Source organism: Cervus elaphus, chromosome 33 (assembly GCF_910594005.1).
Source record: "Cervus elaphus chromosome 33, mCerEla1.1, whole genome shotgun sequence".
Lineage (NCBI taxonomy): Eukaryota > Metazoa > Chordata > Mammalia > Artiodactyla > Cervidae > Cervus > Cervus elaphus.
This window is the reverse complement of record NC_057847.1, coordinates 7989866-8010181: the sequence shown is the minus strand read 5'-3', so window position 1 is coordinate 8010181 and position 20316 is coordinate 7989866. Positions and strand designations below refer to the sequence as shown.

At 49.9% G+C, this 20316-nt stretch overlaps 1 protein-coding gene across 1 annotated transcript in view; it reads right to left on the bottom strand.

Annotated features, from left to right (window-relative positions):
* Positions 1–1161: 1161 nt before the first annotated feature.
* The window catches only part of LOC122688278 (liprin-alpha-4-like), a 47815-nt gene continuing 28660 nt past the window's right edge, over positions 1162–20316 (bottom strand). Inside the window, 13 exon segments of the mRNA XM_043894177.1 lie at positions 1162–1371; positions 1461–1636; positions 7869–7895; positions 8391–8450; positions 10037–10119; positions 10122–10236; positions 10344–10418; positions 12202–12325; positions 12424–12559; positions 13163–13313; positions 13753–13896; positions 19074–19224; positions 20051–20202. Coding sequence (XP_043750112.1) covers positions 1227–1371; positions 1461–1636; positions 7869–7895; positions 8391–8450; positions 10037–10119; positions 10122–10236; positions 10344–10418; positions 12202–12325; positions 12424–12559; positions 13163–13313; positions 13753–13896; positions 19074–19224; positions 20051–20202 — 1539 coding nt within the window. The 3' untranslated portion in view covers positions 1162–1226.

Here is a 20316-nt window from a genome sequence, read left to right as displayed (position 1 = left end):
AAGGCCATCCAGTTGCTCCCCAAAACACAACTCACAGACACCATTCCTAAGCAGAAACCAACGTTTCAATATAAAATAACTTTGAGGGAGACTAAAACTTAAATAGCAAAATTTAAATAGGTTTTCTAATGACTCAAATGAACTCAATCACACCAAGGTGAGCTTTCAACGGGCCATCTCCCCAGCCGTATTTTTATCTTTACTTTCCTTCTTAGTAAAAACTGGAGATGAAAACGGCACTTCCATGCACAGGGCGATAGTAAGGATTAAGTGAATGAACCTATGAAGGTACCTGGCCTCGTTCAGTAAGTTTTGTTACTGTTACTGCTATCAGTGATCTATTTTCTGAACGTTCGGGGAGGTCTCACCCTGTGTTTAATGGGGAATATCCGTTTTGAAATTTTATTTTATTTATTCTCGGCTGTGATGCGTCTCTGGTGCTGTGTGCACACTTTCTCCGGTTATCACGGTCAGGCTTCACAGTGCAGTGGCTTCTCTTGTTGTGGAACCCAGGCTCGAGGACACGGGGGCTTGTCACCTCATGGCGTATGGGGCCTTCCCAGGCCTGGGATCGAACTATTGTCCCCTGCATTAGCAGGCGGATGATTCTAACCCGCTGGACCACCAGGGAAGCCCTACAGCTAACGCCTTATTGAGAATCGCTCCGTTGTACTCAGGCGCTCAGAGCCACAAGCGCACAGCGAGGCACTGTCCCAGGGAGACCCCGCACGGACAGCCCGCGTCCCCTCCGGCCTCCCCACCCGCCTGGCAACTGAAGTGCCTCTGCCTTCCTCCCGCCCCAGCGGAGAGGCTCCCACTCCATCGTCAAGGACACCCCCTCTGGCCTGGGCACAGGACCATGCTGCCTCCTCAAGTCCTTTGACGGGGGGCCAGAGCAGTGTTCTTCACACTCACAGGCGTGCACAGCGGGCCCTGCCCTTCTCGGCTCTGGAGTGATCCGCAGCCTGCAGCAGCATTTGTGAGTGGAACAGGACGCATGGCACAGTCACAGGGAGATCTCCAGAGTCGTGGGGAAGTGCTCTCCCCTCAAGACACACAAGCTGCAGAGCGATGTGGGCCCGAGGGCAGAGCACAAGTTCTCTGGCCACAGAGGCCGGTCTCAAACACTCCTTCCCACCCCCTCCCCTGTAATGATGCGAGGTGTGATTTCTCCTCGGAAAGCATTTCCTGAGTTTTTCTTTCCAACAGGAAACCTCTGAGGCGGCTTATACACTGGGAACCAAGAAACAGGACTGTACTAGCCTTTCATTCTGTGCTAGTTCATTCTGGCTTTCTTCTCTTTTCCTTTCCAGTTCTTTTCGGTCATAATTCAACCTTCACAGGCACACAATTCCACACTGCAAACTGTTTCTGTTTCCAAGAGAAAAAGAAAAAAGTTAGACCTGGCCACAGGCAAACGTCTCTCAGCCAACTAGTAAGAACTACTTGCACTGACTGACCTGTGAAAACTATCAACCATTTTCAGCTGTCCGCAAAGGTCTTTCTTGGTCAAGTGGTCCAGCATCCGCGTGTCCACAAGGCACTCCATGACGTAGCTGCGGTGCTGCCGGAGGCCCAGGCTGGGCAGTCACTCGGTGCCGATCCGCTCGAGGCTCACGTCCCTGTATGCGAGGGTCTGCTTTCAATAACTAAGGATGGTTAATTCAGGAAAAAACAACAAAAAAAAACCCCATGGAAACAGTCACAAGGGCCATTTAAGTCATCTTAAAAATGGATTTTTAAACAATTACATATTCTCAAAGGCTAAGCTAAAGACAACATTGTTGCTCATAACTTCAAAATAACTTGATGTTTTATTTGCTACCTTTTAAATTTGCTGGCAAACTTTTAGACAAAGAAACTACACCATTAAAAGTCTATGACTCATCTGTGGTAATAAATTTAACCTATCGACCAAACCATGATAAAATTATAACTGACTGCACATTACTTCTCTGAAATAGCTTTTATATGTTATATAATAATATATCAACAAAGAATGACCATGACTCATGAACAAGTTTGAAGGATCAACCTAACTCTACTCACTAAAAACATCTCTGGCTGGCTTTAATTTTAGTTTGAACACTTTGTTTTCTAAATTTCTCTAGCAAAACATCTGCTAACTTCAAAGTCAGTTAAGTGATTTAAAAATAGTTTTAAAAAGAAGAGATAAGGAATACAAGAACTAAACTCGACTGAAAGAAGAAATAGAGAAACCCACAATTACAGTCAGGGACCTCAATCTTCCTCTCAGTGGCTCAATAACTGATTGAACAGGGAAGCCAAGCAGACAACCATCCAAGGTCAGTGAGGATGTAGAAGCTTTTAAACAATTCACCAGGCTAGAATACTGGAGTGGGTTGCCAATGCTCCTCCAGGGGATCTTCCCAACCCAAGGATCAAACCCAGGTCTCGCACATTGCAGGCAGATTCTTTACCATCTGAGGTACCAGGGAAGCCCTGTTAAACAGCACTATCACCCAACCTGATCTCACTGAACACTTTATAGAGCACTCCGTCCAACAGCAGCACGATAACACTCTTTTCAAGGGGACACAAGACATTCTTCAAAAGACAGACCAATCTCAGCATACTTAAAGTGACTAAAATCATGCAAAGGATGTTTTCTGATCTCAGCAGAATCAAAATAGCAATTTAAAAAAACCCTGATATCCAGGAATCTCCCAAACATCAGGAAATTAGCATATGTCTAAAGAATTCATGTGGCAAAGAAGAAATCACAAATGAAACGGGAAATAATTTGAAGTGGATAACAGTGAACATACAATATGCTAAAAACTGCAGGACATGGTTAAATCAGCACCTGGAGGGAAACGGAGAGTATTAAATACTTACACAAATGAGAGAGATTGTGAGTCAATAGTCTAAGACTCGATCTTAAAACACTAATAAAAGAACAAATGAAATCCACAGTAAGCAGAAAGAAGAAAAAGAAAGAGCAAAAATCAATGAAATGGGAACCAGAGAAACAAAACGAAATGAAGAAACTAAAATCAGGTTCTTCAGAAGTATCAGTAAAATTGACTAAGCAGAGTGATGAAGAAAGAAGAGAAGACATAAACTACCAATGTCAAGAATCACAGAGGGAGCATCAGTACAGATCCTACAGACACTGGAAGGATAGGGCAAACTGTGAACAATGTTAGGCAGCTTAGATAACATACCCTACTTTCTTGAAAGACACAACCTATGAGAGCCACTCAGTAAGAAACAGATGACCTGGATCTATTAAAACTCAAATCTGTAGTTAGAAATCCTATCCACCCAGACACCCACACACACAAAATCTCTACCCTAAATGACTTTACCAGTGAATCCTAACAAACAGCTATGAAGAAAATCCCAGTTAACACAAACTATTCCAAAATAGTGACAAAAATAACACCCAACTCATTCTGAGGCCAGAATTCTCTTGATACCAAAACCACACAAACATATTACAAGAATATCAGTATGCCTCTGAGACACAGGTGCAAAATTCCTTAAAGACTCATCAGGAAATCAGTTGTCATTGAAAAGTACAAGGTATCATGACAAGCAGGGTTTATCCCAAGAACATAAGGTTAGGCCAACATTGGGAAAAAATCAGTGAAATCCACCACATCAATGGGCTGAAAATAAAAACCACAGTATTACCTTAAAAGATAGAGAAAAGGCATCTGACAATATTCATCATTGATATGTGGAAATCTTAGCAATCTAGGAATGGAAGAAAACTGCCTCAACCTCAGGAATAGCATCTATGAAACATGTAGAGCTGACATCATATGGTGCTTTCTCCCAAAGATCAGGAACAGAGCAAGGACGTCTGCTCTTATGTCTTTTATTCCACTCTGTACTGGAACTCCTAGCCACTGTAACAAGACAAGAAAAAAGAAATCAAAATCACATGAACTGAAAAAGCAATACAACTGTCTTTGCTGATGACATGATGATTAACATGGAAAATGAATCGACAAAACAGTTACAAGCATGAAAGTGAGTTCAGCAAAGCTGCAGTATACAAGGTCAACATGTAAAAATGCACTCTATTTCTAAATACTAGAAATAAGCCAGAAATTGACATTTTGAAGAATACCCTTTATTATAATGTCATCAAAACCTATGAACTCCTCAGGAATAGATCTAATGGAATATGTGCAAGATCTGCACAGTGACAGTAGACACCTGACACGTATATACACACACACCAAAGAAGGCACTTGACGTTCTTCAGTCCAAGAAGACTAAGGTATGTGCTGAGGAATTCCGTACGTTATGGAATTCTTGGACCTAATACTTCCTGACTACCAGCGTGGATTGTTTCAGAAATTGGCCTCTGATCTACTATTTACACCAAAAAAGCTAGAAGGAATCGTAAAAACTCCAACAAGAACACAAGTTCTAATAGAAAAAAAAAAAAACAACTTTCTATTAGAAAATACATTTCTATAAATAATCATGAGTGGAGATAAACATGAAACATTTTTACATCATCACAGTATCATGTGTTTTCACTCTTTCAATTACAACTCTCATCTCATAAGCCTGACACATAGAGCATGAATATGTGGTATTATTTTCTTACTTGTTGATTATGGATTTTTAAATAGACACAGAATGCAAAGACTTTGCTAAATAGAGGACTCCATGGAAGGAGAAAACTCCTCATTTTTGTTCACTCATTATATAGTCTATTCACATTTTAGTGGTCGATAATATAAGTTCCTGGGAGGATCAGGCTCAGTCCCAGGGAGACCCACATCTCCTGGGCTGTCATCCCAGCCCGTGGAAAAAATGCACACAACAGGGCTCTCTCAGGGAAAGAGAACATTTGGCACAGAAGAGACTCTGTAGGGTCTGTTTTTCCATCACTGAAACGGTCACAAACACAAATCAGTTTTCTGAACTCTGAACAAGGTGAGAGTGATGGCATGGATCCCGTTCAATCCGGTACCACCAGTGGATAGCACAGTCCCATGCAGACCCCTGGGTGATGCTACTGCCTAAATTAAGACATTAAAATCTCTGACCACAGCTTGATGTCTTCTGCCGGAGAGCCCGAGGCCATCTCAAACTTCCCTTTGGCTCAGGAGCAGGTCACTGTGTGCCAGCACAGGGGAGATGCACGTTACGTCATCTGCCCTTGACGGCTTCACAGAAAGGGGTCCTTGCTTACGCTGAAGACCAAAACTTAGCAATTCTGGCGTCGTTGGCATGGCTCATCCTTGTTTGGATTTCCATTGCAAAAAGCAAACGTTCAGCTTAATTTATATGTCAGCGTAATTCCCAAGATGCAGGCAAAGTTCTGCCTCTTAGTGTAAAATATACTGATATTTAAGCAACAGTGAAATGCGCTCTTTTCAATTCACTGATGGTCATTACTGACTGGATTAAATAATTAATGAGGATATTTATCTGGAGCAGAGGCACAGAATACCTAAGTCAAGGTGCCGGGGTCCAGCCCCAGCAGGATCCAGGGGAACCCTCAGGATGAACGGCGTCGGTGAATGAGAGAGAGAGAGAGAGAGAGAGAGAGACCAGACCAGGAAGGTGCGGCAGAGTCTTGCAGTTGCTTTATTTTTCACCATAGCCTTTATACCCTAAGTTGGTACATTTCTAAGGGGCAGATAAGCATACAGACTTAGTTTAACAACATCAGCTTGTCCTTCACAAAACCAGGTGTGCTCTGTATATTTTCTGTTTATGAGAGTCTTTTCCCATAGATTTTTTGTACATTATCTTCTGGCCTTGAGGTTAGCAGAAAACAGAAAATTGGGAGTCTCATGGTACAGCAAGTTGTAACATAATAGAAATACAATCTTGTTAACATAAAAGTCAGTCTTTTTGCAGAAATTCTCAGCTAAATTTATCTAAAAAGTTTAACACACAAAGACTCTGTGGCTCTGGTGAGGCAGCCCCTGTTTAGCGCTCTTGGTTAAAATTAACAATCATCTTATTGTTTTTACACTAGGGCTAAACTCTTATTTTACTAGATCTGCAACTACATTAACAATAGTTTCTACTGCACAACCTCAGCACATTAACATCAATCTAACATTGATCTAATAACCACTTTTAAAACAATATTTTTTGTATTTTTTAATAGGGCTTCTTCACCCCCCAAAGGGCTCTGTGCCTATTAGGGCCTTATTAATGGTTAATCTCTATGTATAATATCTCTTGGCTTTCAGGCCTGTTGACAATTTATGGCTTGCACCTGGTGCAACTTTAAGCAACTTCAGTAGCTGACCCTGTCTTTTTTGTGGTTAATCTATTTTCTTTCTATTAGGTGTCATCTCCATGGGAACTAGATAGGATTACATTTTTCACAGAACAGAAATGCAAGGGATTGCAAAAACAGCAGATATGGCACAAAATAGGCTCTTAGTCTAAAAGTTAATTACCTGCAAGAAGTCGCCAGCTAATCTCTATCTAAACTATTTTCTATTAGGCGTATATGTGGCTATAATATTTGTGGAGCTTTTCTCACCCCGCGAAGGGGCCTATGCTTAATAGTTTCTTTTGTTAGTGTACTGTGCTTAGGATGTTTAGAACAGTCATGAGCATATTGTGCAATGAGAGCACATATCTATCAAACAAGCCAGAATGCCAGCAAAAGGGATTGAACTGAAGCATTTCCTTCATCCCTGACCCCTTCATAGGGTACCAGTGTCCAGGAGATTTATTAATTAGCTTTTAAGTTGGTCTTTATTCAGTGAAAGAAGAGCAGGTGAGCTCTCGGCAGGCAACACAAGAATCTGCAGCAGGGCAAATAAGAACAACAGCAGATAAAGGGGGAGGATATAGGGTAGGGTAGAGGCCGAGGCCAACCTGGAGGGTCCCTTATCCTAGACGGCCTTGCCTGTCAGGTATTTTCCTCATGACCTCGCCATGGATGGGGTCCCGGACGGCCTTGCCTGTACAGTATTTTCTTCATGACTTTGTCACGGGCGGGACCCCCCATAACGGCTCCTGGCATCAAGGCGAGGGGGAGTTCACAGAATCATATTATAGCCACTTTGCTCTTCTGTTAAGTGATATAATTGGCTTTACTTCTGAAGCACAAATAGAGGGAAATGGGTGTTTCACCTCTCAGCTTGTGGTCAGGAAAACTCTGATTCAGAATTCCTTTGATTCTTTGGTTACACAGGTATCTTTCAGGGTCCATACACAGCACTGCCACTAGGGAGCCCCTCAGGGAAACTCCTGCCCACACCTGGTAGACTTGGACTTGTCGAGTGTCACAGAACAAAGTCGGTGGGGTCACAGGCAGGAAAATCACTGTTTTCAATCAAACTGTCTCAAAGCAAGGTTGCAAAACAGTTGTGACAGAGTTTTTGCTTTTGAGTTCAACTGGGGACCTACAAATTCAACATGTGCATTAAGCAAGAGTAGGCTCAATTTCTGAGAAGTCCATCAGTAGGAAAGACTTTGGAACACATAGGATTAGGACAGTCCACGGTAAATACCGACAGAGGCAGCGTCTCTATGGCAACTCTTGTGTTGGAAATTTATTTAAACATGATTTTCTCATTAGCAGATCTCGTAACTGACGCTACCCCACCGGGGACTGAAACACACCACCCAAGTAGCTGCCCAAGCCATAGGGCTTTGCAGGAAAGAACGTGTATCAAAGAGATTTATGTCCATGAGAATTAACTACCAGAGATGTTCAAAACTGCCCATGAGACGTTCTCTTTAATCTTGTGCTTTGCTTCAGCTAATGCTTTCAAACCGTTACCAGTATTCTGACTAAATCAAGGTGTTGAAAACATCAAGAAAAGTAAATTACAAATTCTCATCCTCCCAGTCTTTTTGTTGCTATATATATAGTGAAGAATACATTACAGAAAGTCTCCAACCTGAGCCCAGCTTCCCTCCTCATCCTCCTGATGTTACGTGGTTAGGGATACAAAAGAGCAGAACGATTAGGACTGGTGAGTGGGGGACAGGAGCACCTTCACTCTGCAGGGGAGGGGCAACCGAACTTGGAGACAAGGGTCACAGGGTCAGAGCAGCAGGCAGCAGCCATGCAAAGGCCTCAATCCCAACATCTCATGCAAAGAGCGCCCCCCACCCCCACCCCGGCAAGCACACCCACAGAAGAGAACACTAGGCCCCAGGGCTCAACCGCGGTCCCAGAAGGGAGACAGGCATCGAGTCTGTTCTACAGGGAGCAAGTCTACCAACTTCAAGTTCCTGAAACAAACACAACATGAGATTAAATATGGATTATTCATATGTTTAACCAATACCTAAGAGAGACACTGATCCAGAACAAATTGAATGTGAAACGACATTTTTGTTTTCCACCAAAAGCCGAGAACGGCCGCCCTGAGGTGGGGCCGCCCGGGGAGGGAGAGGAGTGCGCGGGCGGGACTGGCGGTTGGCGGCATGGCCGTGAGTATCTCCATCTCCTGTGCTCACCAGACGTTTCCTGAGGTCTAGGGGGCCCCGGGACCAGCCACACCCCGGCCAGGGCAGCAGTGGCAGAGAGGACAGGTGGCAGAACCGGGAGCCCGGGCGCGGAGGGGCGGGCGGGGGCAGAGGCCGGCCCCCACCGCCCCATCATCAGCGCAGGGAGAACATGCCAGGCCTGCTCCTGGAACGACCCTGCCCTCCTAACACTGGGTCCCAGCCACAAGGAGGGAGCCCCAGCGCTTCGCATGCAGCGCTGACCGCCTGAGCCAGGGGAGACGGCGAGAGGACAGAACGCCCGGGGGCGCCGCTGAGTGCAGGGAGGCATTCTCCAGGAGCTGTGAACGCCGCGCGCTTAGAAGGCTCTCGCCCAGGCAGGGCACAGCGGCCAGCTCTGGGTTCTGGGGGCACGGCCCTGAGCAGGTGCCCGCCAGGGACTGGGTCTCTCTGTATCAGAGGAAGCTGCGGGGGCTCCAGCAACGGCACCCCGCGGCATCGCCGGCTGAGACAGCTGAGCCCCCAGGGGGCGGGCGGGCTCCTGGGGACCTGCTGTACCCCATCCCGGGGGGGGGCAGCCTCCTCGCGGGGGCTGCTGCTTGTGGTCACCGCCGGTTAAACTCAACTCATAAGAAGCTCCTTTACTGAGACTCTTCATCAAACCTCCGGGGAACTCTCAGCACCTCCATTTCTCAAAAGGTGGCTCTGGTGAGCCCTCCGGGGCACAGAGAGCGGAGCAGATATGCTGAGAACAAGCGCATCTGTGCAGGGTGAGCCCACCACTGTCACGCTCGCACTTAGAGGCCAGACGGACGAGAAAGCCTTCACGCTTTCCGTGTGCAATGATCGTGAGCTGAGCCAGGGCAGCTCCTCAGGGCAGGTACGTCTGGGAGGCCACGTCTCCTCACCAGGGTTCCTCTCCAGAGTGGACATACCGAGCTTGGCGACTGGGCTGTGTCCTGAGTCCGCACTCGAGAAATGAGGAGCTGGCCGGCGCTGATCTCCTGGCGGCAATCCATGTCTGCACCAGATTTGCTTCAACTTTTCCAACAAGGAGGACCCTCTTACAGGACTTTCAAGGTTTCCCACGTGGAGGAAACTTGGATGAACACAATAGGACTTGGTGTGAACTGGCAGATGTACGGACTCTTAAAACCCTGAGAGCCCAGGGTCTACAGCTCCCAAAAAGGAAATTGCTGAAGAGCACAGGCCAGACAAGGCAAATGAGGGGAAAGCAATGCAGCCTGGGGGCTAAGCCTTTTCTCTTTCACTTTCCTGACATTTATATTTCCATGTGTTTTAATACATTTTCAAAAACTTCCTTTTGTTACAATTTTCACATTTTCAAAACTCCCTTTTTTATGTTTTCAAAAACATCCATTTCTCTGTTACAATGCCACTGCAGCCCAGCTGTTACAAAAATAATCTGTCTGAAGTATTCCATCCTCTATCTTTTAACAACACAACTGCCACAATGAAAAGCTGTCATGGTTTTGAATGCTAGAACTTTAAGCTGGAGCAGCGGACGTCTGTATAGAAAACCCCAGAAGCGACACAAACGCGGAGGCGGGGGCGGTGGGGGGTGAGCTCTCCCTACGGAAGGGGGCAGGGGCACGGTTCTGGACGTGGGAGGGGCGGAGGGGCTGCTCAGGGACGTGATCTCCCGGATCGCCAGCCGCAGCTTCAGCTGGCGCAGCGGTTGCTGATGCCGATCTCACGCTGGATCCCTGCGCCCGACAGGGCGGACATGATGGCGGCGCTCTTCACGCTGGCTGGGCAAGCAGCCACATACCAGGCCGGCATCCCGACCCAGAGCTGGGGATGGGAGACACGAGGCAGGAGGTTATGCGTGGCTGTGGAGGGACTGACGCTCCCAGCCCAGGACGGGGTGGGGTGGGCATGGGGTGGGGGCGCATACACACCTCCCGCCAGACCACAGCAGCCGGCCCCTCCCATTGTGCAAAACGCAAGCCTTGTCTCCAGGCTACCTGGAGCAGCTCGTGCCCACAAGTAATGAGACATTCAAAATTCACGAATCACTACTACACACGGATATAAAACAACTTAACCTAGGTATTTATTCTCTTTATGAATGTGCAACACTGAAACAGTACGTATCTCCTCATTTTCCGTTAATCTTCTAAACCATCTACTTAATGACAGTTCAGACATTTTACAAAGAACACCTGAGTCATGGAATGCTGAATGACTCCCCGCTATTCCCTACAGAATCACCTCCTTCCAGGAGGAAAGAGTTATTGCCAACCTTAAAGGTTCAGAAGTCTGCACATCCAAGAGAGGAAGGTAGTCAAGGAGAAACATCCACTCTCCCCTTTCTAAACAGTGAGGACAGATATGTAGAAGAGGAAACCACAGCAGGGCCTGAGCAGAGGAGCCTGGCCCTGAGAGAGCTTCTGGGATGCACAGCATTGCACAACAGACCCACGCGGAGCAACGCAGACTTTCCACACAGAACTCACCCAGTGAGCCAGGGGACGGCTGGGTGGGGCTGCTGCTCTCCCGTGCCGCTGTTCCGCTGATTAGCTGGTGCTGCATTAAGACCCTGGTTATTCTCTTGGCTAGGGCGCTGTGTGGCTTGCGGGTCCCTCGTTCTCCAACCAGGGATCAAACCCCAGGCCCCTGCAGTGGAAGCGCAGAGTCATAGCTATTGGACTGCCAGGGAATTCCCTAAAGAAATACAGCAGCTTTACAAGACACTCAGATAGCATGCGACTTTACTTAAGACTGTGAAGTCTATGTATGCTTCAAGCTCAAATGTTTCACATCAAATTTCAAGTAACTCTTCCTTTAAGTCAACCTTGGGTTTCCTAGAATAGTAAATATCCTATTTTCTAGGAGTAATTATACCCGAAAATACAACGTGTGTCTTAATAGCTCAATAGTGAAAGTGAAAGTGAATTCTCTCAGTTGTGTCCGACTTTTTGCGACCCTACGGACTGTAGCCTAGAAGGCTCCTCTGTCCATGGAATTTTACAGGCAAGAGTACTAGAGTGGGTTACCATGTCCTTCTCCAGGGGATCTTCCCAACCCAGGGATCAAACCCAGGTTTCTGACATTGCAGGTGACGCTTTACCGTTTGAGCTACTGGGGAAGCCCCTTAATAGCTCAAGGAGAGTTTCTGAAAAGGCAAACTTTTTAAATTCCCATATCCCAGGGGAACGAGGCATATACCACATGCCTGGAGTTGGCGTCCCAACCACAACCACCATCCAGAAGCAAATGGAAGACTCGCCTGGCTTCTGCTGGAGTTTATTTCCTTGGCTGTAAGATATCGCACCACTCTGCTGTCACCGGCTCACTCTCAGCTGAAACCTCTCTTTACAGAGACGGCTTGAGAGACGAGCCTGGGGGGCTGCCTGCTCTGCGGAATGCTGCGATGACCCTGCTCGGGCTGCACTGCAGGGCAACTTAGCTGGGCTCTCCTCTGCCCCCTCGAGGATCAAATTCAAGTCCGAGTCCCCAAGTGCAATTCATTAAAACACTTGCTCTAGCAGTAAACTGACGTGGCATGCTTCCTCACCTTAAAATTAGAGTCACAGGAGAAAGACATTCAGAAATACGGTGAATTCTGTGGGGAACAGACAGGCCCGAGAGAAAGTCACACCGTCTGTGGATGACAACGGGCGCGTTAAAGCAGAACATGAGCACCACGGTCAAGCTGTCTTTCCTAACGAGATGCTGTGTGAGCCTCTTCCCATCAAATGCCACACTCGGGGCACCACCCAGACAACAGGTGTGGCCTTGTTTTCTGAGACTGACCGTCCGCACAGCCCAGCACCTCCTACGAGGGTTCGCAGGGCTCCCCTTCACCAGCACCGGGCCCCAGCCCTGCAGCGCTGCGCGGCTCAGAGCCTGGAGCCGGGGCCGAGTCCCACGGGGAGGCCTCAGGACACACACAGCTCAGCAAGCCTGCTGACTCGGCTTCCCCTGCGAGATGGCGCCAAGGGGAAGAGGAAAGACAGCATTGAGAGCAGGAGCTACGTGAGGCCCGAGGGTGTCCCCGCACGCCCAGGACACCGCGTGACCCACAGGGACTCGGGCGGTCCCGGCGGCCTCGGCCTCCACTCCTCACGGAGCACGTCCAGCACCTGCTGCGCCCGCAGTGCTCTCCCTGGGACTTTCCACGGAACATGAAAATCTGAGATTCACCAACCCTGAATAATTCCCTGAAAGTGGATGCATTGGCTGCGTAAATTTAGCAATTAAAAGAATACCTTTGAGACAAATCGGGGCTTAATAGAAAGAAAACAGTTTTGAGAAACCAACTCATTCTCACATCTATAATGCCATAAATGTTAAACTATATTCAAGTGATATTTTTTCTGGAACACTAAAATATTTTTCACGTTTTATAGATAAGGCATTTTCCCTGTAGTCAATGTTGTCTCTGGCTGACAGAACTGAGATCACCCACTGTGTTCAGAAAATCTTTGTACTTTGAATTGTTCTCTATGAAGCGACCAGAACACCCTAGATTTGCCACGCGTAGCAAAAAGAACTACCCACTTGTGCACGTGTACACACGCACACACACACAGAGTTAGACGTCCACCTTAACACCAGCTCCAGAGAAACCTGCCTACCAGAACACACACACACACACACCCCTAAACACAGACACCGAATCCAGTAGGATTCCTTTAAAATTATCCTTCCATCACTTTGAAGACAAGAGGCGCAGGGCTCCTGAAACTGACGACGAGGCGCGCAGGCCCCTTACTTGCAGGCGTCCCTGACGTCCGTGTGGCTGGCCGTGTACAGCATCCTGTCTGCAGCCGGTCCAGCCGAAGGGACCGCAGCGAGGTGGGGGTCGAGGCTTCACATTTGATGGTGGTCTTGTCATCTCGTACCTCTTCCCATAAAGCTGGCAGCTGAGGGAATGAGGCAAATGTAAAATTGGGTAACAACAAGACTGTGTCAAATCTGTGAATCTGGAGCCCTGTGAATCTGGAAGTCTAAGGAGAGGCTGGCAGCTGGTCACGTGCAGTGGCTGTCCCCATGTCAGCGCTTCTGTCATCGAATGTGCCGTTGCTGCTCTAGTGTGACCGCCCCCACCCCCACCCCGGGTGGCAGGGACCCCCACGTGTCAGCCCCCAGGCTCGCTCTCTCTGGATCACCCACCCTCTAGAAGTTTCCCCAGACCCTGAGTAGGAGTGGGTGCTGCGGCGGGAGTGAGTGTGTGTGTCCTCCAGCCCGTGTGATGTTCCACGACTGACCGCACTCTGGGTTTGCACGCTTCCTCCCGCGCTCCTGGGACCCGGCAGCGTGGCGGGAACGCAGAGGCTGGACTCCGCCACAGTCAGGACTCACTCTTGCTGAGCTTCGGGGTGAGTACAGGCCGGCCTGGTCCCGAGGGGGCACGGAGGCCACGCCCTGGGAGTGGAGGGTCGGTGGGTCTGCGGAGGTCGGCCCTGGAGAGCCCTCAGCGGCAGAGAACGTGACCTTGGCGCCCCGCTGCCGCAGGAGTGGTCAGACCACAGCCCGAGGCTCCCTAGCGTCCCTGAGCACGGGTGTCCCTCCCACTGCGGCAGTGCAATCTTTAATTTAATCTGTTACTACTTGTTATATGGACCTGAAGAGATTTCATTACAGGGTTTTTCATTAGTGAAAAGTTCATGCATACCATAGAGAAAATATTTTAGAATTTAATGTTTCTTATATTCATGTAAACTTATGACTTCATTTAGATAGATACTTATTCTTGTATATTCAGGCTATAAATATCCTTTCAGATCAATTCATCTTCTGATACCTGATTTTAGTCTTTCAAATGAATGTACTGTACCGCTTGTCTGTATAAAGCCTATGAACAAACATAGGGCTTTTGTAAATGATGCATTTATTGTCATTATACCTGTTTGATTTTTAAATGATAACCCATGAGAGAAGGGGTTTTCCTGCGATTGTAAAACCATCATGACACGGTGTGCATTATCCTTCCAGAATGTAACCAAGCTCTCCAACAATCACTCTGAAATGAGCAACCTTAATTTCAACCAATTGTCGCATTTTAACGACTGACCTAAACTGTGCTTTTTCCAGCAAGAAATGCTTTTTGTCTGCAGCGTGAAGTGATGTAAAAGTACGGGTGTTGAGTGTGAGCTTCTACTGAAATCTGGGCTGAAAGTATGACTAGAAGAAGCCTATGACAATCTCTCCCAAAACCTGGTCTCTGTGGACCCGGATCCCTCCTCTCCGCTGAGACTCTTTGGGGACCAATCGCGATGCCCTGCGTTCACTGCGGAGCCGATGCGCCGCATGGTGAAGGAGTCACATCCCCGACAGACAGACAGCATGATGCAGCTCTGACAAAGGCCTCATTTTTCTTCTGTAAACCATCTTTTTACATCTGTTTGTAAATTTGTTTAAAGAATGGATCTAGGCATACATTTTTAGATTTTGATGACATAGCCATTCTGGATTGTATAAGTAGCAAATGTAACTTTTACTTGTTCAGTGGCCCATTAAAAAAGCCAGCAAGAGATGCGTTCAGATCACAGTGTGTTATTTATGATGCCGCTGATAGCTTGGTAGACAGAGACGGCATGTCTCTTTACATGTGGGTAGTGCCTTCAGTTTACCTGTACAGTTCATTGTTACCATTCTGTTTTTCTCTTAATCTTTTGTGAACTTCCTGAATATGTGAGAAAGTACATACAGTTTACTTTGGAACAATTTTTATCACAGTATTATTTATTGCTTTCTTTCAATAAAGTACTGAAGCCAAATTTCCCACTGCCACTTAAGAGTGCCGAGGGAAAGCTGGACTCTCCCTGAGAACAGGCCAGAGCTGGTAATGGGAGCCCGTGTCATCACATGGACATTCTGGTAAGAGAAACGGATGGAGAGAATGGAAAGGCTAGAAGGCGGAAGTATAAGTGTCCCCAAAGGATGACCGACGGGCTGTTCATGCCCTTGGATCCGGAGACAAGAGGCTCCATCACTTCAGCATCTTCGGGGCCAGGGCCCCTCTGCTGCAGAGGCGAGGGCAGCGGGCCGAGGGTGGGAAGAGAGTGCAGGTGTCAAGGCTCACCGCGGGTGCCCGGGCGGGCTGGCCAGGGGAATGCACTAGGGAGTGAGCGTGTGCACGCTTGTGTGTGGGAGCTTTTTATGTCAATTTAGTCAACACTCTTTATTATTCATATACCCATAGAAACAAGAATGTAGCAAGGGGAGGTGGGAGGGAGATTCAAGAGGGACGGGACATACGCACACCTAGGGCTAATTCATGTTGATTTACGGCAGAAATCAAACCAATATTGCACAGCAATTATGCTTCAGAAAGAAAGAACATACAAAGGTGGTCAGGAAAGTATGAAAAAAGATTTCTCATAGAGTTTTTTTTTTTTTCTCATAGAGATTTATAATCACAACTCTGTGTACATCTGGGAGCAGGCTGCCCACCATCATCAGACCGCCCCACATCATCAGACATTCCTTCCCAGCATGAGGCCCTAGTCCAGCATCAGGCCCTCCCCCAGCATCAGGCCCTCCCCCAGCATCAGACCCTAGCGCAACATCAGACACTCGCCCAGCAACAGGCCCTTCCCCAGCATCAGACCCGAGTCTAGCATCAGACGTTCCCCCAGCCTCAGACCCGAGTCCAGCATCAGAAGTCCCCCATCAGCATGAAGCCCTAGTCCAGCATCAGACACTCGGCCAGCAACAGGCTCTCCCCGAGCTTCTGACCCTAGTCTAGCATAAGACTGTCTCCCCAGCATCAGACGTACCCCCTCAATATCCGGCACTTGTCCAGCATCAGACCCTCCCCCAGCATCAGGCCCTAGACCAACATCAGGCCCTAGTCCAGCATCAGATTTTCCTCCTCCCCGCCCCAGCATCAGGCCCTCCTCCCCCAGCATCAGGCCCTAGTCCAGCATCAAACCATAGTGCAACATCAGACAGTCGCCCTGCAACAGGCCCTCCCCCAGCATCAGACCCTAGTCTAGCATCAGACATTCCCCCAGCCTCAGACCCTAGTCCAGCATCAGAAGCTCCCCCCACCCCAGCCTTAGGCCCTAGCCCAGCATCAGGCCCTCCCCAGCATCAGACCATAGTGCAACATCAGACAGTCGCCCAGAAACAGGCCCTCCCCCAGCATCAGACCCTAGTCTAGCATCAGACATTCCCCCAGCCTCAGACCCTAGTCCAGCATCAGAAGTCCCCCACCCCCCAGCATGAGGCCCTAGTCCAGCATCAGACACTCGGCCAGCAACAGGCTCTCCCCGAGCTTCTGACCCTAGTCTAGCACAAGACGTTCTCCCCAGCATCAGACGTACCCCCTCAACATCCAGCCTTAGTCCAGCGTCAGACCCTCCCCCAGCGTCAGGCCCTCCCCCAGCGTCAGGCCCTCCCCCAGAATCAGGCATGGCAGCCCCACTTGTCTGATGCTCCTGAGCACACTCAGGCAGCCCCCGAGCAGCAGGACAACAGCTCTTGCAGGAGGTGCATCTGTAGGAATCACCTGCGGAGCAGCAGCAGCTGGGGTCTGTTTCAGGTCAAGGAGAGGTGAGGGGGCACTTGCGCAGGAGGCAGCGGTGCTGTGGGCACGCTCCCCAGCTCTGCGTCTCCACATGGGGGCTCTGCTCTCCTGCTCTCTCACGGGCCCCAGGGCAGTGTCCTTTCAGATTCAAGGTCGCCTTGATATCTCAAGCCCAAGTCCTGAGTTGCGTCCCAGTCCGACTAGGCAGAGGCCTGGGAACACCCATGCTCAGGGGCTGAAAGGATCCCAGGGGGACAGCAAGGCCCCAGCGGGCGGCGGGGCAGGGGACAAGGGTGGCCGCCCACAGAGGGCCCCGCAGCAGCACTGCAAGGACAGCAGCGATGCCTCAGCTCACTCGGGGACGCTGCCGGCCTAGCACTCAGAGATGTTACCGCCGGCAGCAGCTCTGGGGACGCAGGAAGCCCGGTGAGTGACACCACGCCACTCAGGCCGTGTGCGTGGGCACTGCTGACCACGGCCTCGGTTTTCATTCTGGTTCCAACTGTCCCTCCAAGGACTGACGGGCTCCTCTTCCGAACGGCACACTTGTTTTCTTTATGTGGGTGAAGGCGTCCCTGCTTGTTTCTGTCCGCACTGTTGTCGCTCATCGTGTGGTTTCCTCGTTACAACCTGTGCTTGCTGCTCTTCCAGTTTAACTTAGGAGCAGCCCTTCTTTTCTGCATCAGCGTTCACGGGGCCTTTCCAGGTGGCGCGAGCTGTAAAGGTCCTGCCTGCCAATGTGAGAGATAACGAGATGTGGGTTGGATCCCTGGGTCGAGAAGATGCCCTGGAGGAGGGCATGGCAGCCCACTCCAGTATTCTTGCCTGGAGAATCCCATGGACAGAGGAGCTAGTGGGCTACACTCCCTGGGGTCGCAAAGAGTCAGACACGACCGAAGCAGTTTAGCACACACTCAGGCTTTAGTTCAGTCGCTCAGTTGTGTCCGACTCTTTGGCACTCCGTGGACTGCAGCACTCCGGGCTTTGCTGTCCTTCACTACCTCCTGGAGTTTGCTCAAACTCAAGGCCATTGAGTCAGGGACGCCATAGAACCATCTCATTCCCGTTGCACCCACCAGAGCGGGGGCTGGGGCTCGGCAAAGTGCACGGTCCCACTGCCTGGGTGTGCACCTGCCCTCACCACTCCCTGACCGCGTGACCATCACTGTGTCCTCCTCTGTAAATCGGGAGGTGGCAGCCCCTGCTTGGGAAGGGGCACGCCCAGCATCTGGCATATAATCAATGCACCTTCCATCTCAGCGTTGTCTTTACTAAGACTAGGGATAGCATTGAATAATCTGCTCCTTTTTCTCTCTTGTGTCTTAACTGTGGTCCAGACCACATCTTGTTTCACTTACCCCTGGGTGTATATCCCACACCCAGCACAAACAAGACACTCTACAAATATCTGGCTGAAGAGGCAGGAACATACCCTGTCCTCAAGGAGATGAAGCCGAGAGAGATGGGGGCTTAATGGTAACACTGTGTGGTGAGGAGACCCCAGGAGGACCTGCGTGACTGTGTGGTGGGGCGTGGGCCATGGGCAGAACCCCTGAGGAGCTCCTGGGGATGAGGAAGGTGGCAGGAAGGAGGAGGAGGGCCGTTCCTTGTGCGATGTCCACAGATTGGACCTCACCCCTCACTGATGAGCACTTAGGCCGTTTCCAAACACTTGTCAGTGTTCTGGACGAAACAATCATTGCCCAGCTCCTACTCAATCAACTTCATAGAATATGTTTCTAGCGTTGGAGTATAAACATCTGCTTTATTCATTCCATGCTTCATTCATCCACCCATCGAGCCAGCCATCTCTTCAACCATCCATACACACTCACTAGTCCATATTCCACCCACTCATGAATTCCGTCCACCCATCAAGCCAGATATCTCTTCATCCATCCATCCACTCACTAATCCATCCCTCCATCCCTCTACACATAATTCATCCACCCATCCACTCATTAACTCATCAGATCATCTTGGACCCACCGAGAAGACGGATGCCTCCTCCGCTCCTGCTCCCAGGAGGACCCCGAGCGTGAGTGACAGGAGCCTCGTGGGGCAGTGGGGGAGACACAGAAGGGACATGCCTGCAGGCCCTCCTCCCTCTCAACGGGGAAGCACCCACCTGGTCCTAAGGCCTCCCTGCCGGGAGTCCAGGCCGGCCCTTTTACTTCTTGCCAAACAAGCGGCCGATGCAGGACCTGATGCCCTTCTTCTTCGCAGCTTTCTGCAGCGAGTCCTGGCTGATGGTGCTGCTGCTGGGGTTGCCCCCGGGGCTGTCCTGAGAGCCGGTCGAGCTTCGGGGAGAGAGAAGGACCTTTAACCGGCGCCCTTGTGCAAACACACACCCGTCCTCAAGATCTACTGTTAGAACCGGCCACCCAGCAACACCCGCACCTCAACCTCGAGCACACAGTGGAGGCGCCTTCACCAACCACACTCCACACAAGCAGTGCAGGCTCCCGGCCACAGACATCCGCCCCGGGAAGCGGAGAGTCTCGGACTGGAGCTCCCCCCGGGGAGGGCTTGACTCCAGGCCAGCTGGTGCAGAGGGCACTCCGACCCTCCCTCAGGGTCTCCGCTTGGCAGGTGACGAGGCTCCCAGAGAAGGCGAGCTCCTCCACTCTGGGCAGCTCCCCCCACCTCCGCAGGGTGACCGTCCCCGGCCGTGGCAGCACAGCTGCTGGTCAAGAGACCACACGTGTCCTCCATCGAGTGCTGCCTGGCTGAGGACGGGAGCTTAGCAGGCGGTGGTCTGAATGAGGACAGTGTCAGTCACTGCAGGGGATGGAGTCTCCTGAGAGGAGACCCTTGAGGAAAAGGGAGGGACCCTCAAGAGGGAACCCGAGAGGCACGGGGCCGTCACCCTCAGGAACGCGCCCCGGGTGGGGCAGACCTCTAGCAAGAGCAGGAAGAAAGCTCCCACAGCGGGGTCAATCCGTAGAGATGGACGTTTTCTAAAATCAGCGAGGCCACTGAGCTCTTCTCACCCAGCACCTGAAGTTCACCACTAAACACAGGCACCGAACCCAGTGGGATTCCTTTAAAGACATCCTTCTAACTCTTTCAAGAGAAGAGGCGCAGGGCTCCTGAAACTGACGACGAGGCGCGCAGGCCCCTTACTTGCGGGCGTCCCTGACGTCCTCGGGGCCGGCCGCGCGCAGCGCCCCCGTGTGCAGCCGGTCCAGCCGAAGGGACCGTGGCGAGGCAGGGCTCGAGGTTTCACCTTTGATGGTGGTCTCGTCATCTTCTACCTCTTCCATTAAAGCTGGCAGCTGAGTGAGACAGGTGTAAAATGGCAGTGTAAAACTGGCTAACGATAGACTGTGTCAGAAAAGGCAACCTAACAGGCTTTACATTATAACCGGAAACTTATTTGTAAATCTATT